Source organism: Dasypus novemcinctus, chromosome 2, assembly GCF_030445035.2.
Source record: "Dasypus novemcinctus isolate mDasNov1 chromosome 2, mDasNov1.1.hap2, whole genome shotgun sequence".
Taxonomy (NCBI): Eukaryota; Metazoa; Chordata; class Mammalia; order Cingulata; family Dasypodidae; genus Dasypus; species Dasypus novemcinctus.
In genome coordinates this window covers 121,794,085-121,821,997 of record NC_080674.1, presented here as the reverse complement: position 1 = coordinate 121,821,997, position 27,913 = coordinate 121,794,085, and the positions used below count along the sequence as shown (strand labels likewise).

The 27,913-nt window shown below is 39.4% G+C and overlaps 1 protein-coding gene across 1 annotated transcript; it reads right to left on the bottom strand.

Annotated features, from left to right (window-relative positions):
- Positions 1–7,005: 7,005 nt before the first annotated feature.
- On the bottom strand, positions 7,006–13,163 carry ARL14EPL (ARF like GTPase 14 effector protein like). The gene is made up of 3 exons (XM_004467261.1): positions 13,068–13,163; positions 11,356–11,495; positions 7,006–7,228 (listed from the first exon to the last, which is right to left on the bottom strand). Exons 1-3 carry the CDS (start codon positions 13,161–13,163, stop codon positions 7,006–7,008), a joined length of 459 nt encoding a protein of 152 aa, XP_004467318.1.
- Positions 13,164–27,913: the final 14,750 nt, after the last annotated feature.

Sequence of the window (27,913 nt, the reverse complement as noted above, 5' to 3'; positions counted from 1 at the left end):
TGAAGGACGAATACTACATGACCTCAATGATATGAAATAAGTAAACCAAGTTGTCTCAGAGAGCTAGAGACTGGATGGTAGGCTTAAAGGAAATTGAGAGGTAGAGGAATGATGCAAGCTTACACCTACATGGGTGAAATCTATGATAAACTGGAGGTAAGTATTTGTACAAGGAAGGGATAAAATGGGGGTATAGGGTTACCTTTGGGTGGAGCTTTGTGGGCTTGAGGGGGGCTAGGGATGGGAGGATGGATAGTATTGCCCAAGAAATTGGGGGGAGGGTGGGGAAACATACAAACGTAGGAGATTGTTAGGTATTTGGTTGAGAGTATAATGCTGAGAAAACTTTTTCAATAATGTAATAAGGAAAGTTACCTATTTAAGATGCTTAAAGGGGATAATCCAACACAGGACAGGCTCCTAGGGAGTATGTGAGTGCTCATTTTGCCATAGTGGGTTATATCATTGGATAGAGACCCATATAATGAGAGTGAAGGTATACCCACATCCTGGGGAGGACTGATGTTCTCGAATAGAGGAAATTGTATCTCTCGAGAGAAATGGTGGCTCCCAATGCATTAGGGCAGTTGAGCATGTCAAGCCTCAATATTGTTACAAGTATCTCAGAACAAGGCCCTTCAAGCAATGAAGATTGACTGTCACTGTGGGCTCTAAGGGGAGGGGGAAAGAGGTATTGAATAGATGGAACCAATGTAACTGTGTGGGCAATAGAAGTATTCCACAAGATTATGCAAGGATGGATATAAGACATGTTAAATTTCACCAAAAATATATAAGGGCTGATAGGCTAAAGTGTAAATCATATTGTAAAACATAAGATAACTAAAAATTTAGAAAATTGTATAGGGTAAAATATAAACCACAATGTAAACCCAAATGTTACCTTGTTTGAAAGCTATTGTCTCAATATCTGTACATCAGTTTCAGTAAATATAATATGAATATGTAAAAAGATCATTGCTGTGGAAGGGAAAAGGGTTTTATGTTGGATATGTGGAACTACTGTATATATATATAAATTACTGTGATCTAAGACTTTTGTGAAGATAAGCTTAATAACTAGGAAAAAAAAGAGAAAAAGAAAGAACGTAGACACTGAGGAAAAGACAGAAGTAGTTGCCTTGCCAATTGGCATACAGGGCAACGCTTATTGCAATGATGGAAGGCAAAACATCAAAAACAAAGCTTTTGCATTTTTTAATTTTTTGATACCCCCATTTATTTTTACCTTAATTTTTCTAAATTAATACAAATTCTATATCAAACCTTTAAACTCATCACTATATTCCATTTTACTATTAATGGAACCTGGCAATATATTGGGCTTCACTTTTGCAGAAGTTTTGGATCACAGAGAGGTTCAACAATAGCAGGGGAGAAATACTGGTGTGGGATGTTATTGACAGGGGACACATGGTTGGCAGGGAGTTCTACAGGGCATATATCCAGGGTACATATAAATGTTTGGATATTTTCATAGTGGTTACAATAAAAAACAACAACTCAGGGAGTGCTGAGTTCTTAGCCAGGGGAGCTCTATCACAGTCCCTGAAGGAACAGCAACAATCCCCCAAGTGCAACGGCAAAGACCAAAAAAGAAGGAAGGTCCAACAATGAGCCCTTGATACTAATGATTATGCTTGTGAACCTGTGCACCTGAAATAAGAACAAGGCCTAGAGCTGCAGGGTGCCTAAGAGTTACCTTCTGAGAGCCTCCATGTTGCTCAAATGTGGTCAGTCTCGAAGCCAAACTCAGAATGTAAATGTGTTGCCTTTCCCCCAGCATGGGACATGACTACCGGGGATGAGCCTCCCTGGTGCCAAGGGATTATTACCAAGTACCAGCTGATGATGTAACTAGAAAATGACCTTGAATAAAAGGGTCAACTCAGACCAGCAGAATATCTCAGTCTACATATAAAACCAGGAGTTAAAAATGCTTTTTGACCTGAATCAAAGGGGGAAATGGAAAGGACAAATGAGTTTATATGGCTATGAGTCTCCAAAAAGAGCCGGGAGGTTATCGGAGGGGTTGCCCTTATGCACACCTGAGCAGAGTCCCAGAGACAGATAAAGTAGCTACAACCCCAGGTATTGGTTCTTCTGAGGGCTACAAAGACCCACAGTTTCTATGGTCATGGCAGATGGAGTCCAGTGCCATGTCAGTTGGCCCTACTTTGGAGTTTGTGTTTCTGTGTGATGGAGCTGGACTCAGATCTGATCTTTGTCCACAAGTCTCTCCTGTTACTTTTACCAGAACTGTAGTTGGTGCTGGGGTTTAATATATACCCAGGGAACCTGAATCTCTGGACTGACCATGTGATAGCCAGGCTCTGAGCCTCAACAGACTTGCAACTCCTACACTCTGGTTTATTGGACTTACCCCACTCAGCTAACATGGAGGTGAAGAAGGTCAACCACCACACCAGGGAGCCAAGAGTGCCTACAACTGAAAGCAGGAGAATTGCATCCAGCAATTCTTGATATAGATGTGGAGTGGACACAACCATTCTAAGGTCCACAGGATGGAGGAATAGAGTATGGATTAAAGTGGACTTACTGATATTCTATTCATGAACTATTGTGATTAGTAATCGAAGAAAATGTGGCATTGGTGTGGAGAAAGTGGCCATGGTGGCTGCTGGGGGTAGAGTGTGGGAAGAAGAGATGTAATGTGGGGGTATTTTCGGGGGCTGGAGTTGTCCTGGGTGGTGCTGCAGGGACAGTTACCAGACATTGTATGTCCTCCCATGGCCCACTGAGTGGACTGTGGGAGAGTGTGGGCTATGGTGTGGACCATTGACCATGAGGTGCAGCAGTGCTCAGAGATTTATTCACCAAGTGCAATGAATGTCTCATGATGATGGAGGAGGTTGTTGTTATGGGGGGAGGAGTGGGGTGAGGGGGGTGTGGGGTATATCATATTTTTTGAATGTAACGTTAAAAAAGTAAAGACAAAAAAAGGAAAAAAAACACAAAAAACAGGGAGCAGATTTGGCTCAAGTGGTTGAGCACCTGCCTCCCATATGGTAGGTCCCAAGTTTGATTTCTGGTGCTTCCTAAAAGCAAAACAAAAACAAAAAAACAAACAAAAATCCAACTCAGGGAAGCTAATGTGTCTCAGTGGTTGAGCTCCAGCTTCCCACATACAAGGTCCCAGGCCCCTGGTACCTAAAATAGAAAAAAAACACAAACAAACAAAAACATACCAACAACCATGCAATGACAAAGAAAAAACATTCTGCTGAGCTACAAACTAAAAACACAAAATAAACATTTCGCAAATTGAGTGAGACTTAACTAGTTAAAAATATGTTGCTCATCAAATATGGATAGTGTTGACAAGAGAGTCATTTCCCTTCCACAGAATAAAGAAGAATACTGTGGACAAAGCAGAATTTTAGAGAATATGTGAATATAAACAGACTATTCCAAAAATGGGATTAAAATGTAGATTCTGAAAAAGAAGCAGAATAAGAAAACTTATTAGGCTAGCTCATCTATTATACACAGAACATTGTCCTAAATAACTTCAAAATGATGTTCTGCTATATAGATGCCATGGAGAATGAAGGAAAATGAAAGAAGTAGAATGGGAAGAAACAAGAATTGAGGATTTCCTTTTAATAATTTTATACAAAAATATGAGCTCATCAAAAGTACTTAGCACATAGTAAGTTGTCGATAAATACTAGATAATCAAGGAATTCACATATCAAATGGCACCTGTTTACTGGGTCATTTAGTTGCACTACTCAAGGGGGCAGGATTGACACTGTCATCTATGTGAAAGACAGCTCCTGGAGTTGTGCAGTGAACAGCCTCAATGGCCAAACACTGTAGCCCAGCTCACAGAATCAATGAAAAGTGTCCAAGGCATTCTAGAACTACAATCTGTGATAGCCACAAAATATCCATCAGCATCGTTCATTTTCCAGAAAAGCAAATAAATATGTAAAAGAAGAGGTTAAATGATTTTTTTCTAAGTTAACATCGCAAGTTCCATAGCTGTAATGGATCCAGCATATTGTATTTGGGTGGGAAAGAGGGATGATGCAGAAAGATTGTTTCAGATACTGTATAGATATTAACTCTTACAAATTAGACTCAGAAAAATTTTTATGCAAATTGATGTGATATGATCTTCTAATTGGAAATCCTTGCATAAATATGCACCGGCTGACTGTCTAAGTGAATGTGCCAGTTTATATTTAAATGACCTTCTGTGAAATAGCTTTCTTTACAATTTTTATACATATTCATTAAGACACACTGTCAGCATTGAAAGATAGCAAGCAGAAAGAAAAAAAATCCTATTACACTGACAAAACAATTTCCTTGGTTAATGTAATTAGATAGTACAGCTGCATTCCTTGTTAATTTGAATTTAGCCTGAATAACCAAAGAGTTTTATTCACAATTGTAATGAAAATTAGACACTTGCAAAATAGTTTCTGACAATTCACACAAATTTATTATTGTGGCAATCTTTTAGTGAAGGAAGCTTTTTAAAATGCATCAAGTAGGCATTTGATTAAGAAAAAATACGCTAATTTCTAAAAATGTACTTTATCAGATGTTTTCTTAGGCTTCTGTGTAAGTAGTATAAGAGGTCTGCTTAGTAATTCTACAACTTTTTACTGTATTTGAGAACTTCCCATCATATTTTTTTTTGGAGGTACCAAGTTTGAACCCAGACCTCTGCCTGCTAAGCAGGTGCTCAACTACTGAGTTATACCTGCTCCCAACATATTTTTAAAACCAGATTATTTCATCTAATGTTTAAGACTGAATGACAAGCGGAGACAGAAAGCAAAGGTATTTTAATGTTAATTTGCCTATGAATATTTTTGGTATGAAACTAGGACAACTGATCATATCAGGTGATTTTTCTCAAACTTCCCTGATCATGAAACTTGGCTGAGCGGCTTCTTTAAGAAATGCAGGCTCCCAGGCGTCATCCCTAAAGATTCAGATTCCTGAGGTTTGGGGTGCACCTCAGGAATGTGTATTATTCAGGCCAGCATAGGAAATACTTGGTATCGGAAAAAAGACCCAAGCTTAGGGTTCAAAACTCCAATGTTCTCAGCTCTTCTGTGTGTCCTTAACTAAGTCATTTTATCTCACTCTTTCCTTGTTTGTTTAAAAAAAAGAAAGAAAAGAAAAATAAATAAATAAAAACTTTGGTTTTGACCCCTAAGCCTCATGAAGACGAGAACCAGGTGCTTTTGCTTAGTGCTCTGCCCACCCTGGCTAACCCGGGGCCTGGCATGTGGCAGCCTCCGGGTTAACATTTGTTGGCTAACTCACTATTTAGATAAGCTATTCCAGTCTAACACTATAAAAATAATATAAAAAGGGCTAAACACAAAAATACATAAAACAAATAACAAAACTTCATTGAGTCAATCACTTACAAAATAGTAATTATCCCAAAAATAAAACATTTTTTAAAAAGCCCCTTTTGTACTTGTTTCAGGGCTGCACTTTCCAGGTGAACATTTCAAAGGATCTGATTTGGGTAATTTAACTTCCTGTCTTTCTCACAGGGCTGTTGACGACTAAAGGTCTTGAATTTGAAGCAGTTAGCACAAGGTTTGGCTCATAGCTGATGGTCAGTGAAAGTGGATTGGATCTGGAAAACCCAGTAAATTCTGTGGAAACAACACAGTAGCAGGTACATTCTCTGTCTACACAGAGAGGAGCGCAGTAGTCAGTCATAGGCTCAGGACATGTGGTAGGTCAGTCTTAAAACCTACTGTTGAGTATCAAGTCCAGAATTATCAGAAATCTTCCCTGGTATGTGCAGATTGTGCAGAAATAAGTGCTTCTGAATCTGATTGTGGAAGAAAAGTAAACTCTGAAAATTCCATTTATAACATTTCAAGTTTACTTTAAAACCAAAATGCTCTAGTTAGTTTTCTGTTTTTATTTTTTTCTCATCAACTTTTTATAATTTGTCAAATTACTTTTTTCAAATACTTCCTAATGTTATGCACCTACTATAACTTAAAGAGGTGATTCTCAAACTGTGGACCCTATCCCAGCAGAGTCAGCATCACCTGGACACTTAATATTACAAAGGTAGGTTCATGAGCCCCACCCCAGACCTGATGAATCAGTAACTCTGGGGGTGGATCGCTCCCCCCATCTGTGTTTTAACAAGTCTTCTAGGTGATTCTGATGCACGCTGAAGTATGAGAAGTACTGACTTAGAGTAAACAAGACTGCCTAAAAAACAAATTCAAAGAAGGCCGAGTTCAATTTTCTATAAAACCTACCACAATGTGTTGGAATTGAAAGGATCACATCATGTAACCAGGCCATTGCTTATTAATATACTCAACAAATATACAACACATTTTTATATAATTTAAGTATCTGCCTTTTAAAAAAAATCTTGAAATACTGATCCTGATCCTGAAATGAAAAAATTTAAGCCTCTGGCTTTTAGTACATTCAAGTAAATACACATTTTAAACAATAAAAATAATACCCAAATTTAATTTCAATGTTAAGAAAACATTAACAATAAAAATGAGACTATGGATATACAGTACAAAGTCACAAGGCATTTGTTTGTTTTTTTAATCCAAAGGGCAATTCTGATTTAGAATTTGTAAGGTTCTAGGCACCTGGATACTATAAATGTTAAGATTCTGTGCTCTCTGTGAGAAAAACTCTCAGTTACAGCAAAGAGGGAAGAGATTTCTAATTTGAGGGCAGAGTAGGGCTGGGGTAGAGACTGATGAGAGATCCTAGATCCGTCTACTGTCTTATTCTTCTATCACAAACTATGGAATTTGAGAAAATACAGAAGAAGTTTACCAAATTACTGCCCATTGTATATCCATCTACTTTTTGAGAGAGAATGACTTCATACCTTTGGCAACCTTTTCACCAAGACCTAAAATTCACCCAAGGGAAAGAGGTCAACTTAAATGTACAAAAAGAAGAAAAAAATCAGTCCACTCATAACAGTTCCTAATCAGGAACATTAAATGGAAGCGTGCTGATAACCTCTCCAGCTTCTGTGACGATGGCATCGTAAACCCAACGTCGGTTGCAGCGGCACTCAGGCCCACACTTGTTGGAGTTACACTTGGGACAGGGGTAGAAACAACCCAGGCAGTTCTTCTCCAGGCAATCACACAGATCAACGTCGTTACAAATTAGCCTGCCACTTTTGTCATACTTCCTCATAACTCTGCAATGAAAAATAATGACAATAACATGACAGTGCAATTTTCCTTGACATTGAGAATATATAACTATACAGCAAATTTCATAAATATGATCCTTTTACTCTGAGTCAACAGCACCCTAGAGATTACCTTGCAACACTTCAGAATATTATACAAGAGTGACATAGTGCAAAATTCAGTCAATATGCTATCAGACAATTTCCAATGCAACCAGGCTCATCATGGACAGTAACACTTCATTTCTCCCAGCATTGCTGGGGAATAAAATATTTCACCCAATTAATCATCAGGAATGGCTGATTAAAGCTTCCTCCTACAAATGCTCCCAATCTTGATAGAATTCTTCGCTAAAGATTTGCACTCTATTTTTTCCCTAAAAGCACTATACTGAATACAGCTACATTTTTTAAACAATTCAAGATAAGCATTAGATCCATCCATCAATACACCATAATTATCATTTTTTAAAAAATCTCCACTAAGTTTGCAGGTGCCACTGCTTCTGTTCCTTTCTGATTCTGGTTTTAACCCAGGGTGTAGTGAAATATCAGATAACCAAGATGGTAGAGCCATACATTGTAAGCCCTGAATGAAGGCAAGATGTTCTGTGTCAGTGGAGAGCACAAGAGCCTGGAGCCTTGCTTTGGGTCCCTACAGTTTCTCTGTCAACCCCTACAGCATGTATGCTTTTCCAAGAATTTTCCAAGAATTCTGCCATCCTCTCAAAACCAAACAATTTTGAAAAAAATCCTCCAAGACTGAGCTGCATGAAAGGCTTAGAGTGGCACAAATACCTCTCTGTACAGTTTTTATCCATTATCACCAGATGAAGAAACAAAAATAAAAGACCCTAAGCTAGTGTGTTAAAATTATGAACTTCTGCACCCTTTGTTCCCAAGCAAGCATAGCACCTCTTCTTGTCCTGCTTCAGTTAAGTAAAAGCATTCTATGTGCTTTCCTTTCCTAAAAAGAGCAGGGAAGGTTCAAGGATCATTACGCATACTCACCTTCAGTTTATCCCACTTGAGCAGGAATGCCTTCTAAGGTGTTGATCAGTGAGTATTTATGCTTGAAGTGCTTATCGTTTGGACTGAGAACATTACTGCTACACTTACCACCATCACCACCACCACCAAGTCCACCTGGAAATTCAAGTGTCAGCTGGCAGGGAGATTTTAAATCTATTCTGGGAAAGCTGGGAGTGAGTGCCCCTGAAACCAACTCAGAGCACAGGACAAATCCTGCCCATTTCCTTTCGTCTTAACCCAAAACACTCCTTTGTCTTGACTCTGAGACACTGAGACACAGAGTTGATGGTTCTCTACCCATCTAATGCAATTAGTAAAATTATGATCTATCATATGTATAAATGTGCACCAAACATACAAGCACAATTAAAGAATAATAGACCAAACCTGTGTGCCCACTGCCCAGCTTAATAGCAGAAGCATTACACCTTTGAAGTCTTCTTCATGACCCTCCTATCACACTCCTTTGCCCTCCACTCCAAGAGGAACCACACCTTGAATTTATTTATTTATTTTTTTAAAGATTTATTTTTATTTCTCTCCCCACCCCCATTGTTTGGTCTCTGTGTCAACTCGTTGTGTGTTCTTCTGTGTCCGCTTGCACCCTTGGTGGCACTGGGAAACTGCGTCTCTTTTTTGTTAGGTCATCTTGCTGCATCAGCTCTCCATGTGTGCAGCACCACTCCTGGGCGGGCTGCACTCTTTTCACGTGGGGTGGCTCTCCTTGTGGGGCGAACTTCTTGTACGTGGGGCAACCCCACGTAGTGGTGCCCCTGTGTGGCATGGTATTCCTTGCATGCAGTAGCTCTGTGCATGGGCCAGCTCATCACATGGGTCAGGAGGCCCTGGGGATCGAACCCCAGACTCTTCCATATAGTAGGCAGAAACTCTATCAGCTGAGCCATGTCCGTTTCCCAACACACCTTGATTTTATAAGAATCATTTCCCTGTTTTATCTTTAGTTATGCCACATGTGTAACATATGTATGTATCCCCAACATACTGCATTTTTTCTTTTGTAATTTGCTTTTTATTTTACGATGTACTTTGTGATTCATCCCTAATGGTGCATGTAGCTAGATTCAAATAGTTTTACTTCTGTACGTGTTCTACTAAATGGACATACCACAAGTTATTTATCTTTTCCATCATTGATGACCATTTAGGTTACTGCCATGTTGTGTGTGTGTTGCTATTTTTCTCTTTTGCTATTGCAACCAATGATGTTATCAACCTTCTTGAACATATCTCCTGTTATATATGTGCAGGAGTTTTTCCAGTGTATATACATACCCAGAGTGGTATTGCTAGGTCATAAGGCACATAGGTAATGTCAAGTTGTTTTTAAAAGTAGTTGTACTATTTAATTTCAATTTATGGCCCATAGCTTCATCAACTTTTATATCATCAAGCTTAACTCTTTGTCTCTCTGGGGTGTCTGCCCTGCCCTGCCCTGCCCTGCCCTGCCCTGCCCTGCCCTGCCCTGTCCTGTCCTGTCCTGTCCTGTCCTATCCCATCCTATCCTTGATAAGTTTTGGTAGCCTGAATGCATATTAGCGTTTTCTTCTATAAAATGTCTGTTCATTGTTCTATTGATTTTTTTTTTTTTTTAGGAAGTACCAGGGATAGAACCCTGGACCTCACATGTGGGAAGCAAGCACTCAACCACTTGAGCTATATCCACTCCCCTCTATTCATTTTTCTTTCAAAAGATTTATTTTATTTATTCCCCCTCCTCCCCCCATAGTTTGAACTCACTGTCTGCTCATCTTTTTATTTTATTTATTTATTATTTATTTATTTATTTTTAATGGCTATTGGGGTTTTTATTGAGATTGTGTTGAATCTTTTTATTTGTTTGTTTCTCTCCCCTCCCCACCAGCCCCATTTGTCTGTTCTCTGTGTCCATTTGCTGCGTGTTCTTGTTTTGTCTGCTTCTGTTGTTGTCAGAGGCACAGGAATCCGTGTTTCTTTATGTTGCATCATCTTATTGTGTCAGCTCTCCCATGTGTGCAGTGCCATTCTTGGGCAGGCTGTACTTTCTTTCACACTGGGTGGCTCTCCTTATGGGGCGAACTCCTTGGGAGTGGGGCTCCCCTACGTGGGGGCACCCCTGTATGGCATGGCACTCCTTGTGCGCATCAGCACTGTGCATGGGCCAGCTCCACACGGGTCAGGGAGGCCCGGGGTTTGAACTGTGGACCTCCCATGTGGCAGATGGACCCCCTAACCCTGGGCCAAGTCTGCTTCCCCTGCTCATCTTTTTAGGATGCACTAGGAACTGAACCCGAGGCCCCCCATGTGGGAGGGAGGCGCCTAATCACTTGAGCCACCTCTGCTCCCTGCTTGTTGTGTCTCTCATTGTGTTCACTGTGACTCTTGGTTGTGTCAGCTTGCTGTCTTATCTTTTTTAGGAGGCACTGGGAATCGAACCCAGGATCTCCCATGTGGTAGGCGGGCACCCAGCTGCTTGAGCCACATCCATTTACCTCATTTTTCTATTAGGATGTTTATCTTTATATTATTGACTTGCTGTACTTATTTTGGTATATTTTGGATACTAATATTTTATGCTATAAATGCCTTTTCCCACTTTGTGATTTGTTTTTAGCATGTCTTTTATTGTATATAATTTTTTAATTTGTATTTCTTATTTTAATATAGTCAAAATACCAGCATTTTCCTTCATGATTTGTGCAATTTATTCTTCTGATTTGCTAATAATGAGTGCCTTTAATTATGGATCTGCACCCATTTTATATTCTTAATCCATTCCCATGCTTATATTATTTCTTCTTCTGTTGATACATCTTTGCTACTTTTAATCATCTTTCTTACTAAAGCCATTACACTAGTTCAAGGATCTCTGAAGCCTTTTCTCTTTCTTTTATTTTACAAAAAAAACCAAAACAAAACGATTCTTAGTTAAGGATTTAGACTTGAAGTTTGATAACGTCCAGACACATGGGGTGCTATTGTAATTTATAATGAAGTTTCTAAAAATCAAGAAAAAGAAGCAACCTATAATTACTGAGTTTTGTCAAGGAGAACTCATGCATTTTATAATCCCATAAATCATATATAATAAATCATGATCTTACTTGTATTTCACAGAAAAATACTCATTCATCTTTGACATTCGTGCTTTCTTTTTCTGCTGTCTTGTTTCAGGATTGAAGTCAGCTACCTGTGGTCCAGGGTTTTGGAATGCCAAGCATTTTAACTGCCGCTCTATTTGTTGCTATAAAGCAAATAAAATATACTAGTGGTAAGAAATGGATAGTTTTACCTATTTTGCCTTGATCCAATAAACATTCCGTAAGTTTTATAATAATGGCTAAAAGCATAGATGCTTTACATAGGGAAATAAAAGATTTAATCTGATCAAACTACAAAAGATGATGTAAGTTTTCTCATTAGGTCATTCTGAGTAAAGAAATACAGAGTATAAAATTCATATAAATATTTTAAAAATCAAAAGAATTCCTTTTATACTTGTAAAACACTGGTTAGCTTCTTAAATTTAAGGATGGGGATGGATGTCAGAATAAGTATTTCAGGTTGGATAAGGACAAAGGAATCAAAGTCCTCCCCCAGTGGCTAGTTGAAGAAGCCTGGGTTAAGAGAACCCAAAGCACCCATGCCCAACACCCCACACATGCTTCCGCACTCTGGGATGTTTTCTAAAACTGCTCTCTACCTTGGGAGTGAGAACTCAGTCAGAGCTCTGATTCAGAATGCAGTCAACTGAAGGATTCACCCTGAGTCAAAGCCAGTCATTCTTGCAAGAATGACTTCAGAATGTTAGGAGAAAGCTTCAAAAGTCTCCATTTTGAGGCTTTTGTAATTTGAAACTAAATAGAGCATGGTTGGGAAGATAAGCAACAAACACACTTCGATCAAATACTGATAAATTATTTTAGATGAGTAGTACATAAATCATGAGGCAAGGAAGTGCTCTTGATGAATTTTAGAAGAAAATAATCTGATTGGCCCAATAAAATATAGGCTGACATAAACATGAAATATTACACCTTGAAACAAAAGGGAAATTTCCAATGCATGAAATTCACATCAATGTAACAAATTAGTAATGGAATCTCATAGGCTTTTCTGCAGTTTATTTAGTTCAATAATAATTTAGTTAGTCTAAAGTTTTGGTTTTTAAAATTTTCATTTTAGCATGTTTATATATACACTTGTTTTATAAACTTAACCTCATAATGGGTGAAACAGTTCCACATTTATATACAGTACACCTAAGAAATAAGTGTATCTTAGTATGATGTATTACTATGCTTAGTAGCAGAGCAAAGATTTAAGAAGTGCCAGCCTAATTGAGTTCAAGGCTTGCCTTGGCCACTTGTTAGGGTGTGTCTTGGGCAAGTTCCAACTTCTCAAAGCCTCAGTTCCTCATTTTATAAAATGGAATTAACAACAGTATCTACTTCATAGGGTTATGGAAAAGATTAAATGAGTTAATATAAACATGACTAACACATAATAAGGATGAAGTAGGAGTTGTTCAATAAAAACGTTTGAATATATTCTCCACAAATACTGTATCTGAGGGCAGGATTTTATCAAACAGAACACAGGACCAAAAATCAGGGAGCACAACTGGCAACGAGGAGGATTGTGAGGTGAGATCAGCCCAGTGTGAGCAGTGTGGAGAGGAAGCCAGGGAGAGGAGAGTTCCTTCTGAGCAGTCCTGGCTGGACCCACGTTCCCACCCACATGCAGGGGCATCACGGAGATCCCCAAGTTGGGAACTCCCCAAGTAACATGGAATCATATAATCTGTTTGCCATACCAGTTGTTTCTGTCCAATTTGACAGTTTCTCTCAGGAGAATTTCGATCCGTGTGTCCCTCTTGAGTGGAATTGTTTTTTTCTGATTGTTCACTCATTTCTGATCACTAGAACGTTAAATGAAAAAAAAAATAAAGCACGTTAATATCGTACATCCCCAATAATTTAATCCTGTGAAAGACTGAATATACAGACAATGGCCAGACCATATATGAAATTAGAACTCTGATCCACCACCCCTGCTGTAACTAGCCTGGCAAGCCAAACCACCACTGCTGCAGCCATCATTCCCAAACAAGCAGGACTTGGTCAAAGACTTAAAGCTTCCCTAATTTTTCTCCTGCTTCCAATTTAGAACCAACCAGAGAAAGCAAAATATGCTCCTCTAACCAATCCCATGGGATGCCTTGCTTCTAGTTAGCCTGTCATCAGCTTCCCCATGCCAACGGCCTCCAGTTAGGGCATACCTGAGGCTTCTCTTTTTCTACTATAAAGGTTTCTGACTCCACCGCCTGCGTGACGGTCTATGCCAAATGCAAATGACAGTGGTTGACACCCTTACTATAATACGTTCCAGATGAATAGACTCTGCTCATTCTTATGTGGGTCTTCATTTACTTGGACATCTGTGACTTTTCCTATTCTCTCCCACCATCTTACTTTCATTCAAAGCCAGACATCCTGAAAAATCCATCTGCATTCCTGGCATCTGTTTCTTAACACTTACTCACTCTTACATCCTGCAACTGTGCATTCTGACACGATTCTCTGCCAGGTGTTCCATCAGCAAATCAATTGTGCTTTATACAGTTCTTAGCACCATGAGAGGCGCAGGCAACAACTGGAGACCGCCGGCTCCTGCTTAAGAGGACCATGAATTCTCAGTCCTCTGTCTTCCCCATTTATACTTATTCCCTTGAAAAAAGCACATTTAATGTCATACATTTCCAGGAAATTGCTAAAATTCTCACCCATTCCCATGGTTTCAGCTGTCATCTGTTCAGAGATCTTTCCTAAGTCTCCCTCTAAAAACCGTGATTTCCTCACTCAAGTGTTTTGACAAATTTCCAATGCAAATTGTGCTAAATGAAACTCATGCTACAGCTGCTATGATGCATGTAATTTCCTTCAAGATACTTCAGTATAACAGGATAAGTGTGTATGTGTGTGTGTGTGTGTTGCTTAGATGAGGCCAATACAAGATGCTAATTGTGAATGCACAGTCCAGGGCTGATCCACTGTTCTATCAGAAAGGACCTAACTTCAGAGGAAGCTTCCACAGCTTTCTTCTTTCCCTATCTCTGATCAACCATTAATGCTCACTGTAGGGCACCGTTTCTACCAAAGGAACCAAAGCGTGCTTTACCAAATTGGCGTGGATTATTTGGCACCAGGAACCCTCACTGCCCACTGGGAATTCTACTTTCATCAAGGCACCATCAATCTCCCAACACTTAGGTTCCACACTTCAGAATGCTCACTCCCCTGGATCCCCCTTTCCATTCCCACGATTAGGTTAGAAAATAATGATTTTCTTTCCTAATATTCCTTAGATTCTTCCTTTCCGTTCTCTACCTGGTAGAGTTTATCCTAATTAGAATGGTAGTTAGTAGTAGTGATTGTCATATTAGTCATAATAATACCTTACCTGTCGCATGCAATTTTACACCTGATCAGCCAAACTACAAACAATCCAGTGGAGTATCTCCCAACTTGTCTGAAGATAAAAATCACTGGGTCTCTTGTAAAAACCACAAAATCCCTGCCAAATCCCAAACCTGTGCAGTCATAATGGGGGGGGGGGGGGGGGAAGGGGGTGAGGAGAGGGTGAAATCCTGGTGTTCTATAGAATTAATAAGCTTTCCAGGTGAATCCTATCCTCGGGCAATTCTAGGAAACCTAACAGTATGAAAAGGAGTATGGTAATTTTCTCCATCCAGTCTTGTCATCTGATCCCAAAACAATTACTCACATTCTCCTTCCATCTCCAATTCATTGAGTACACTGCCACCTAGTTAACATTCCTAAATCAGAAAAGTCTGTATCTCTTTCCTGCTGAAAGACTTCAATGACTGCGCTCTGCCATTCCTGGCACCTCAGTGACAATTGGTCTACACCTCCAGGTCCAGGCTCTTCCTCCAGCCTGCCTTCACTTGGGGCAAATGACCTGACCCCCCCACCCCACTTACCCAACTCCCACGTCATACCTAACTCCGCCTCCTCCTTTCTCCTGCTTCTCCCAGAAGCCTTCTCTGATCTCTGTAGCCCATGAAGATTCCTTTTTCTCTGGGACACTGTTTGGGACTTCCTCAAGAATATCTCCCCAATAGGTCCTAAACCCTCTAGCTTCTTCATGTAACAAATTTTCCTTCTCATGAAAATAGATGGGGTCAATAGATTATGATCATCTTTTTGCAAGCAGGAACTGCACCAGAGGAAGTTAATATCTTATGCAAATCCTGCGCCTGAAGCCTCTTTGTTTAAGTCCTTTGTGAAATGTGTGTTTCTACAAATAGACATGGGGAGAAAACTTTCTCCTTTTATTCCAAATAATGCAAAAGGGATTATTGTAGAATTTCTCCAGGGGCGGAAATTGTAATTGGATTTTATTAAGGGCTCAAGATATCTGTCCCAGTAAAAGAAATAAAAAGATTCAGAACACCCCATTTTTCCCTGCTTGGCATTCCCAAGGCAGGAGTGCTTAACCAGGGAATGCAGGGAATCTTTGAATTCTAGCATTTTCTTGTATCACAATGTAAACAACAAACCACAACAGTGGTAGCAGTACTTGTGACTTTGTTACCAGTTAAAAAAACACAGATGTTTTCATAATCCATTAGAGGTGTAAATATATCAGTAGGTCACTTATGTTCATCGCTACTTCAAAATAATGGTAGTTCTTCGATGTGCTGCTAGATTTATTATTTAATATACTAATAATGAAGTGCCTGGGTTGCTATCACAAATTGTTTTAACATTTGCTAAGTGTCTTTCAGTATAATTAGTGCCCTTCATAACTTTAAAGTATTTTATTTTATACAATTGGAAATATTCTGAGAAAGGGCTTATAGATGTCATGGACTGCGGAACAGGACGATGGCACCCACACACACACACAGGTTAAGAACCCCTGCAAAGAAGCGGGAAAACCCGCTGCCACCACCTCCACCAGCCTGCAAGAGAAGCAACAGGCCTGGGCTCGGACTGTTTAGATATAGAGAAGATTCTCCGTTTTTTGAGCACAATGCCAGAAGCAGTGTGGTATATGCTGGGTTATTGCATTTGATAGGAATACAACATGTTTGAAATCAATTTAACAAATTCTCTATTTTGTCCGAACTTTTTCAGATTTCCTTGAAAGCACCAAGAGGAGAGGCTTCCCCAAAAGACAGGAGTAAGCAGTCGTGTAAATGTAGTTGTTGTAACAAACCGAAAACCGGTAAAAGTAAAGTAAATTTAGGGCCTAAAAGCAGATCCCACATAAGTCTACTTTGAATGCACAGTGCAATCGACTTGCTTGTTAATCATAGGCTCCCAGGCTCCCAACGCACAACGACCAGGTCCGGGACACACCACATGTTAAAAGGTGGAGGACACAGAGCTGCTGGACTGCGGGTTTTAACCCTTCACCAGTGGGCACGGGAGGCAGGTACAACAGGGTGTTTAGTGGAGGATCCCCAGCCCCAGGCGGGAGATGCAGGTCCTAGTGCTGCAGCGAGAGCCGCTGTGAGCTTCTTCGCAGCACAGTCCAGGCAGCAAAGTCAAGAGTCAGAGTGAACCTCAGCCCGATGCTCCCTGACGTGCTGTCTGCTCTGGGCTTTTATAAGTGCCCATTCGGCTGGATCACGCCAATCCGTATCATTTCTCCACACAAACGTCAGGTTATCACTTACTACAAAAACAAGTTTTTCTCAATTTGTTTACATCCTATTTGTGGTCAACATGTTTACAATGTTTTGGGGGATTCAAGATCATTAATATAATTTCAATGCACAATGAACAGACTCTTAGAGCAGGGTGAGTCCAAGTGTGGCCCCATAATGAGGGACTGTATAGCACTAGTACGGGGAAAGCCAACAGGCTTGGGCCAGAATGTCAGTCAAGCACCTCACTAAGCGCACTCGGGAGTTGAGCTGACCATTTCGTCATAACAAGTTTTCTTCCCAAAGGAAGCAGTTCATTTGTTTACATTCTGGCATGTGCTCCTTAGCCATTGTGAACAGGAAACTTGAGGAGCAGTGGATTACGTGTTGCATGTAACACTCACTTTCCTTCTAGTGCCAGTTCAATTCTTCCATGTGAGTTCCTGTTGCTATTTGGTCTCGAGGTCTGTGAGTGCAGCCTTGTACCTTTCCTTACACCCATCAAGCCTAGAACAAGTACATAGTCAGTGCTCAGTAAAAATCTCATCAATGGGTATCTAATATGTGCCGAGCACTTTGCTGAGCATTTTACATATATTACCTCATTTAATTTCCGTAACACTGTGAACTAGATATTATTGTCTCTATTTTAAAGATGAGGAGACTGAGACCCAGAAAGATCATTATGGTCACAGAGTTACTTACAGGCTGCATGGGTTTGGAAACCAGGTTTGTCTAATCCCAGACCATGGTTAATTTCATGTGTCAACTTGGCTAGGTTACTGTCTAGGTGTTTGGTCAATGACCTGATTGTTACTGTCAGGGTATTTTGTAGATGGGTTTTCATCTAGAGTCAGTTGATTACACTAGGGCAAATTGCCTGTGCAATCAACAAAGGAGATTACTCTAAGCAATAAGGAGAGCCTCCTCATCCTATCAGTTGGAGGTCCTAAAAGTCAGAGGATTTCAGGAGTCAGAAAGAATTATCTGCCTCCATGTCTCTGCTTCCCCTGGGGAATCTACTCAACTTTAGCCTCCTTTATCAAAGTTTCCAGCTTGTAGCATGCTCTACAGAGTTTGGGCTTGCCAGCCTCCATGGTCTCATGAAAGCTGATTCCTTATAATAAATTTCTTGATATATATCCTGTTACTTTTATTTCTGCAGAGAACCCTGACTAATATACCCCAAATCCTATGTCCTATACAGAATGCTATGATCCTTCAAGATTTGCTTTCATTACAATCACCATCTCTACTCAGGATATGCCCATGGGACGGGATGTTAATCAATGCCAGCCACACAGAGCCTTTATACAAAACCTGCAGAAGAAATAGGGGAGGATGCACTTGAGATAATCTTGAGTTTGCCTCTTTTCCTTTGCTCTTTTGTAGTGGCACATATCTCAAAGGGTGTGTGAGGAAAAGACTCCCTTCTCAGGCACATGAGTCACATCTGATCGGATTTGAAGTCAGTGTAAAAGAAGAAAGCCATGTAGAAAACTTTACCCTTGAAAATCCCTTCAGAAAAGGCCACATCAAAATAGATCTACAGAGTTTAGATGTTCTCCAGCATGGGAATAGATTACCTATTTCTTAGGTTGAGCATCAAATGAAAGTGGTGCTTATCCATAGGAGCCATGATGTGTAAAATATATTTAAGTATATAAGGGTATATTTACCCTTAAACCTGGCGAACTGCCCACTCCGTGGAGGCCCTTGGGAGTGAAATCACCTAAGGAAACAGCACCAGGTCCTGGTCTCCCTCTTCACACTCATTCCAAGGGAAAGGTCATGGAGGGAACAGCAGGCTCATACTTTCATCACTTACACTTATCTTGCTCCCAGTATGTGTTGTTGAATTTATGTAAGTTGTTTGAGAGCGTCTTGCTAAGGGAGAATAAGTATTTTTCCTATCTTTCCCCCTAAAGACACTAGCAAATTCTCAAAGCAAGAAAAGTGTTCAGTTTAAATTCTAGCCCAAAACTTGATCTCTATTTTTATTTAGTAACAGATGAAGTCATTTATTCAGAGACTCAATCTATAAGACATCCCTTGAGAAATCTTACACACATACATATACACACAGAGAACATTTAAATGTGTCCAGTAGTAGTGACTTTGTCAAGAGGTTTCCATTAAAAACAATCACAGCATGGAAGTCAAGCTGTTTTAATCTCATTCTGTCTCTAATCTTAGTTCCTATACTTGTTAAAAATGACAGGTCTCTGAGATAATTGAGAAGTGAGTCAAATCCCATTAGGGACATATTTGGTAAAGAGAACTGATTACAGAGCAGGTGATCAATTAAGTCAGTCCCTCGCCTCTCCCTCCCAGCTGATTCAGCTGTTTTCAAAGCCACGAAACTACTCAATACCTTCTAAAAATAAATCTCCTTTGCCATCTATTCTTAAGAATTAAAAGTAATTTTTAATCTGAGCCTTTGAGAGTATTGTTAGATAAACAATGTGACTGTTTTAACTTGACAATATATAAAGATGCCTAGAAATACTTCTATGTTATAATTTTTTACACACACTTCTGTGGCTCTATATAAAAATGAGAAAACGAATACAGTATATTTAAAATGACTTGAAAATGCACTTGGCAGAGAATTTGCTAATTTGCAGACCACAACACAACCCCAAAGTTGTCAGTTCTGAGCCAGGAACACTGCCATGTGGCATCGTTCTAAAATCAACCCCCTCAAGGGCCTTTCTGGGCCAGTTACGGGTCAACATCCACAAGGGCCTTCTACCCACAACTTATTTATAATCTGGATCTCTTCAACTACACATACAAATTCTTCTACACAGTCATAAAGATTATAAAAAACAGTAACCTGTCTGTTTACTCTGCCCCATCAATGGAAAGCAGAGGAGGGACAAAAAACACTTTTATAAGACCAGAAGACTGGACCATTTTCAGCAAGATCCAGACAAACATACTTCACGAACTCATTTCAAGTATTTAATTGGAGGTTCTTTCTCCCAGATCCCCACAGTCCTTTCAAGCATATTTCATAGCTTTCATTTTTTATTTCTGCCACAGAGAAACCCCAATTTTCTTCCACTCTTGACTACAGCACATTCATATGGCAACATATAGTAAGAGACAACAATCTACGGCTTACTCTTTGCCTCTTCTTTCTCTACCAGCCTCAGAGGGAATCCAGTTTAAAATGCATCATTTGAAAAGGAGCACCTTTCAAAGGATGAACTTCCACAGTTCAATTACTACCTACTTAGTGACAGTTGCTTTGTCAAGCACAAGTGGTAGGGGGATAAAGAGAAAGTACACATACCTTTAATTTGGATGAAAAAGAAGGAAAGAATACTGGAAAGAAAGAGAAACTGTACCGCTTTGTTTCCTTTGTTTCACTGAGAAACCACAGAACCCCCTTGGGGAAAAAATCATAAGGTCTCTAAGGTGTTCTACAGTGTAATATTTTTATAATAGTGGCTGGGAGGAGGAGAGAGAGAAAAAAACAGGGTGGGGAGGGAATGGATGTAAATGTTTTCAACTGTGAGTCTCTTTAAAACCATAAACTAGACCAGGGGTTCTTAATCATTTTTATTACACTGACCCCTTTGCCAGTCAGGTGAAATGAATACTACTGTAATTTATGTATTGCATATATTCATAAGTGAAGGAAATGGGACATTTCAGTTAGAGAAAATAAAGAATCCAATAAGTTGATTTTTTAAAATTCAAGCTTATGGACCCCATGAAATCTTTCCACAGATTCCTTGGGGGTCTGTGGACCCCTAGAGAAGAAGTCCTGAACTAAACAATGATAGTTCATCTTTTCATCTAACTTCCATTTTACTAAGCTGTGAATCTAGAGTTTTGACTCTATTGCTCAGTCTCATATCTTGACTTCAAGTGTTTGACAAATACTAACATCAACTTGCCCCTGGTTATTTTTGTATTTCAGTGTAAAAACGTATATATATCATATACCATATATACCATTTTTTAAAAAAACTGTGTTGTTCCAAGAGAAAATGAAACTATACTTTTAAAGTCTAAGAAACATATTAAACTCTAAATAACAAGCTCTAAATATTGTCCTTTGTCACAAGGATCAGATATTGTGTTGTGAGTCATTAAAACCACTTCACTAGCAGGTTAATACCCACACTGCTCATTTGTTGAATTATAGGGTGAAAACTGCCATTCCATTCCTAACTGCTTTTTTAAAAAATTAATTAATTTTTCCTCTTCCCCTCCCCCACCCTGCTGTTTTTGCTGTCTGTGTCCATTCACTCTGTGATCTTCTGTATCTGTTTCTCTTTTTGTCTTTTCTTCTTGTCTTTCTCCTCTATGATTCAGCGGGATTTGATCCTGGGGACCTCTGATGTGGAGAGAGGTTTCCTGTCACCTGTGCTCCCTCAGTTTCTGGTCTCTGCTGTGGCTCGCCACACGGGCACTTGGCTTGCTGCATGGGCACTCAGCTCACCACGTGGGCACTGGCTCACCATGTGGGCACTCACATGGGCACTTGGCTTGCCATGTGGCCACTTGGCTTGTCATGCAAGTACTCGGCTTGCTGCACGGGCACCAGCTTGCCGCATGGGCACTTGTTCACCACACGGGCACTGGCTTGCCACACAGGCATGCTTTTCTCTTCTTTTTCACAAGGAGGCCCCTGGGATTAAACCCAGATCCTCCCTTATGATAGGGGGAGGCCCTATCTCTTGAGCCACTTCCTGTTTCCCCTAATTGCTTTTGCTTCAAAGAACAAGAAAAAGAAACAAAATCTTCAGTTATCAGAGCTTGCAACCCATCTGGCAGTGATGCAAAGCCTTGAGGTACTACCAGAATGAAATATTATATATTTGGCCTGGACTCTATACTTATTAGGAAAGTGCTATGATTTTGAGATTTCACATTAAGTTTTGCATAATCAAAAATGTGTTTCATCTTGATTCCCTCCAAAGAAGGTAAAATCCTACCAGACTTTCCCAAAATCAATCACATCCTACAAATATATATTATTTGGCCAACATATAGATTGGTTTTTTGTTTGTTTGTTTTTTGTAAAAGATTTATTTATTTGTTGACACCCCTCTCCCATTGTCTGCTCTCTGTGTCCATTCGCTGTGTGTTCTGCGTCTGCCTGCATTCTCATCAGGAGTCACTGGCGATCTGTGTCTCCTTTTGTTGTGTCATCTTGCCCTGTCAGCCCTCTGCACGTGCAGCGCCACTCCTGGGTGAGCTGCGGTTTCACATGGGGTGGCTCTCCTTGCACAGGGGCCACACCTTGCAAGGGGGGGCACCTCTATGTGGGGGCATCCCTGTGTGCACCAGCACTCCTTGCACACAGCAGCACTGCGCATGGGCCAGCTCACCAAACGAGCCAGGAGGCTCTAGGTTTGAACCCTGGACCTCCCATATGGTAGGCAGACGCCCCATCCGATGAGCCACATCTGTTTCCCTAGATTTGTTTTTACACAGTCAGCAAGAGAAGCCACTCTTCATTGATCTTACTAATGTTAAAAGGTAACATAGTAACACTGAGAAATAACATATCAATGGCCAAGTGCAAGGATAGAAATCCTTTTAAAACTAGACAGAGGTTAATGTAACGTTCTGTGTGATCTATTACTTTAATTTTAATTTAAAGTTTTATTAAAAAATAAAAAACAAACAAAGGAATTTAGTCAAACAGAAAAAAAAAAACTAGACAGGGAAATCTTCTAAAGGATAAAGACTGTAACCATCAGGAAACATCTTAACTGAAAAGATTTTTTAAAATTGCTGAAGTACTAAAAAGTAACATTATTCACAGGAAAGTTGGTCATTCCTCATATTTCTTCAATTTAAAGAGCAAAATAAATCATACAAATAATTATTCTGTATCTTTTCTAAGTTTTTGAACTTCATATTTTTCTTTAAAGATAGCAATGTAATTTTAAAAGATGGAAGAGTATTTTTCAAATATAATCATATCTCACTAAATTTACTAATCCAGAATCTTTTGCTCTTTGACATGAGTTTATTTAAAAAAATATTTTCTTTCTCTTCACAGTCTCAGGTTTCCTCAAGAATAAGTTAAATCTAATTTAAAAGTGGTTGATTTTCCAAATGAATAATTCATATATAAATCATTCAGTTTACCTTTTAATTCCTGGAGAATAAAGGTCTTTATGCTTGTGCATAATAATAACTAATTTTATCAGTTTGTAGCCATATATATATTAATTTATAATATACATTGTACTCAAAAGAAACAAAACTTGCAAGTTCATTCACCATAACATTGTTTATAATTTTAAATATTGGAAAAGACCTAAATGACCATACATATGATAGTAGTTGAATAAACTATGGTACATCCACATGTACCATAAACATGGAATATTATGCATATGTGAAAAAAGAATAAGAAGCCTCTCTATGAAGTGATATAGGGATATTTCCAGAATATATTATATTGTTAATTGAAAGAAACAAAGTGCAAAAGAGTATATAGATTATACTACACTTCAGTACAAAAGAAGGGGATATAAGAAGATCCATATATATCTGCTTATTTGTGCAAAAGAAATACAAAAAGGATAAAGCAGAAACTAAAGAGATTGGTTATTATAACAGTTTAATGCTGGATGGACCCCAGAAAATCATGTCCTTAGAGCTAATCTATTCCTGTGGGTGCGAACCTATTATGGGTGACCTTTGATCAAATTACTTCAGTTAAGGGCATTTGATCAGATTATCTCAGTAAGGCATGACCCAGGGTGGATCTTAATCCTCTTGCTGCAGTCCTTTAGAAAAGGGGTGAATAGGGAGAGACCCAGAGCTCAGAGAAGACCCCACAGAAGCTGAGAAAGAAAGCCACAGATGGAACAGTCAGAAGCTGAAAACAATGGAACCCAGAGGAGAAGGCAGAGACAAGCAGATACCACCATGTGCCTTGACGTGCAACAGAAGATTCGAAGATAGCCTGGTCTTCAGGGAGAGAGCATTGCCTCATGATACCTTGATTTGGACACTTTTCTCTGCCTTGGAACTGTAAGCTTGCAAGCCAATAACCCCCCATTGTAAAAGCCAACCCATTTCTGGTTTATTGCTTTGGGCAGCTTTTAGTAGGTACTTATTGGGATAGGTGATAAAAGGGTAGAAAGAGGTGAGTAATGGCAACAGGGTAGTAGAGGTGACAGGGGAGGATACTTCTCTGATACCTTTTCATATAGTTCTTGCTCTTAAAACCACATTAATGTTTCACACACCCAAACCACAAATAATTAATTAAAATCAACCAAGATATGGGGAGAACCCAAAGTAGAATAAAAAAGGAGCAAATGAATCTAACTGTATTATAGATGAGTAACACAGTTACACTGAAGGAAGTGGGCAAGAAAAGAACTAACCTATGTAACTTAAAAAACAAAATTTTGACCACATACTACAAGGCTAAAGATAAAATGAACCATGTATAAATATTGTACTTTGGTTAGTAAAGTTATTTCTCACTGGGATATAATTTAGCAATTTTAAAACTACTTTTTATGTATTCTAGGAGCAAACAAATAAGTAAATGCATCTTGGATAACAAGAGCCAGATTTCTTGTAGTCAGAGAAAGAAATTACAAATAAAGAAAGGCAGCAGGTTACAATCAATCTAGTAGTGTTGCATTAGAAGCAGAGGTATTGGTATGAACTCAGGGCATATATTTATAGATTCAAACGGGTAGATATTGAAGTAATTACAGATGTGTGGGTACACATGTGTTAGTATACATTTGCATATTTTCTAGCTTTACCTGATGACAGGGTCTAGAAGCAATGACATTCTCAGTAGCAATGAATACACATGGCACCCAGATATTAGTTTCTAAATACCACTCTCCAACAAAAGGAACCAAGGCTTCCTTGGGAAAACAGTTAATTACAGGACTAGGGCTGGGAAAATTCAAAATAAGCCCAGAACATCTCATCGTGCCAGAATACAGGAGCCAATTTGAAAAACTCTGAATGGCCAAAGTTGGAACAATTTGAGCAAAAAATAAATAATGATAGCATTAAAGTATAACCTGCAGAATTAAATGAATATTGTAAGTCCATATTGGTATAAATAAGTTAATAAATTAATGGTGGGAAGCTCTTTCTAACAGTAGAATTCTAATTAATGAATGTAGAAAGAATGATGAGAATAAAATATCCTCATTATGCCAACACTATGGTAATAATTGTTGCAGGTAAGTATCATCAATGAATGCTAAAATTAATAAGTGAAAGTAGGATGAGAAACATAATATTTGCATAGTCTCAAAGTATCTCCCCATGAAATACTTATTAGCACCAAGGAAAATATAGTAACTATACCTGCTTTACTGTTATACAAACAGTAACATTACTGGCAGATATCATCGTAGCTAAATGTTCAATGTTAATGCCCCTATTAGAAGACTTATCATCATCAAGCACCCCTGATAAGATATACGGAGAAGGCCACAGCATCATTTCTCTGATAGTCTTACCAAAAAGGCAAAACCTCAATTTAATCATGTGGAAACACCAGATAAACCTGATCGGCTTTTATACCAAATAACCATGGCAGATAGTCTCTAAGAAGCGGTTATGATCCCCGCTTTCAGGAGTTCACATCTTTCCCTCGAGTATGGGCAGGATCTGTGATTTGCTTCTAACCAATAGCAAAGGTGACAGGAGGCATGTGATTCCGTTACATAAGACTGAAATGCCTGTCTTGCTAAGAGACCCTCTCTTGCTGGCCTTGAAGAGACAAGTACCATCTAGTAGCCTGCCAGTGGAGATGGTGGCCTGTGGCCAACAGCCAGCAAGAAATCGAGGCTCTCAATATGACAGGCTGTCAAGAACTGAGTGCTTCCAACAACCATACGGGCCTGGGGGTGGATCTTTTCCCCAGTCAAACGACACCATAGTCCCAGCCGACACCTCTCTTGGTGCCTTGCGAGAGCCTGAAGCAGAGGACCCAGCTAATCTGTGTCCAGACTCCTGAGCAACAAAAACTGTGATGGAATAAATATGTATTATTTTAAGCAGGTAGATCTGTGGTAAAACTATTATGTAGCAATAAAATACAAATACAATAAGACTTTTCAAAAGCATCAAAGTCATGAGAGAAAACGAAACAGTGAGGAACTGCCACAGACTGGAGGAGACAAAGGACACAAGACGACTAAATTCAGTGTGGGATCCTGAGCCAGGAAAAGGACATTAATGGGAAAACTGGCAAAATTCTCAACAGGTCTGTAGATTAGATTGTTAACTGTATTGCATAAATAGTTTCCTGATTCTGTATTATGGTGTTTTAATTTGCTAAAAGCTGCTGGGAGCAATATACCAGAAATGGGTTGCTTTTCACAATGGGGATTTACTAGGTTAAAACCTTATAGTTCTGAGGTCATGAAAGTATCTGAACCCGGGCATCATCACGAGGCCCTTTCTCTCCGAGCTGCAGCTGTGGGCCATCAGGCCCATGGCAGTATCCACTAGATTTTCCCCTCTACCCGGGCCCTCACTTCTTTCAGCTTCTGGCTAAAGGGGCTTCCTCTCAGCTTCTGAGTTCCATTGACTTCAGCTTCTGGGTTCCTCTCTGATTCTGCAGGTTCTTTCCGTATCTGCAGCTTTTTTTTCTCTCTCTCTGTTTATAAAGGACTCTAGTAAAAGGATTAAGACCCACCCTGGACCACTCAATTTAATCAAAGGCCCTTAACTGAAGTAATTTAATCAGATTTATATGCACAGGAATGGATTAGCTTTAAGAATAGAATTTTCTGGAGTCCACAAAAGCTTCAAACTGCCACATATGGGTTATGTAAGATATTTACCTTAGGAGAGGTTGAGAATTCTCTGTACTATTTCTGCAACTTGTCTTTAAATCTAAAATTATTTCAAAATAAACATTTTTTTTAAAGAAAAACAAAACTGAATTTCTTTCTGTGCTACTTCTTATATCTTAGAAACCATAACTGGTTTTCCCCATCCCCCTCTATGACAGGTTCATCACCTAAGATCAACTGGCCAGGTGATGGTGCCCAGTTGTTTGGTCAAGCAAGCACTGGTCTAATTGTTACTGTGAGGATATTTCATGGAATTAAATCTTGATTGAATCTTTGGCTGATTATATCTACAATCAATGAGGAGATTAGATTCAGCAATGAGAAACATCTCATCTAGTCACTTGAAGGCTTTAAAAGAAGTGGTGATTTCAGAAGGAAGAATTTCCACCTCTACTTCAGCCAGCCAGCTTCTCCTGGGGAGTTCTTCAAAACCTTCACTGGAGTTCCCAGCTTGCAGCCTGCTCTATGGAATTTGGACTTATGCATCCCCACAGTTACGTGAGATAATTTTAGAAAATCTCATATTACTTATAGATGCCTCCTGTTGCTTCTGTTTCCCTAGAGTACCCTGACTAATACACCTTCTATCCCATAACCTGCTCCATTCTCTCCAAGGCTATATGATTCCCTTTAGATATGCTTCCCTCTACATTCTATTTGTACTTTGTCATGACTACCCCTTTTGAAATCAACTCACTTTCCCAAACAGAGCTTCTGATTATTTTTTTTTTCCTTTTTTTTTTAAGTCCAAACCTTCTATCTGCCCATTTAATTAGAGAAGTTGGTTTACAGAAAAATCATGTAGAAATACAAATTCCCACATAACCTTACCCCCTTCAACATCAACACTTTCATTAGTGTGCCCACTTCATTTTTTAAAAAATTTTAATTATTTTTTTGTCTTTATTTATTTTTTAATGTTACATTAAAAAAATATGAGGTCCCCATACACCCCTCCTTCCCCCTCACCCCACTCCTCCCACAACAACAACCTCCTTCAACATCATGGGACACTCACTGCACTTGGTGAACATCTCTCTGAGCACTGCTGTACCACATGGTCAATGGTCCACATTTAAGTTTACACACTCCCCCAGTCCACCCAGTGGGCCATGGGAGGACACACAATGTCCAGTAACTGTCCCCGTAGTAGCACCC

Bases quoted from the DNA above. Each gene is read 5' to 3' on its own strand.
- ARL14EPL (XM_004467261.1), bottom strand. From the start codon at position 13,163: ATGAGTGAACAATCAGAAAAAAACAATTCCACTCAAGAGGGACACACG. The intron at 11,496-13,067 runs GTATGGCAAACA...TTTGCTTTATAG, and splicing joins AAATTGGACAGAAACAACTG to CAACAAATAGAGCGGCAGTT. The intron at 7,229-11,355 runs GTAAGATCATGA...TTTTCATTGCAG, and splicing joins TATTTTTCTGTGAAATACAA to AGTTATGAGGAAGTATGACA.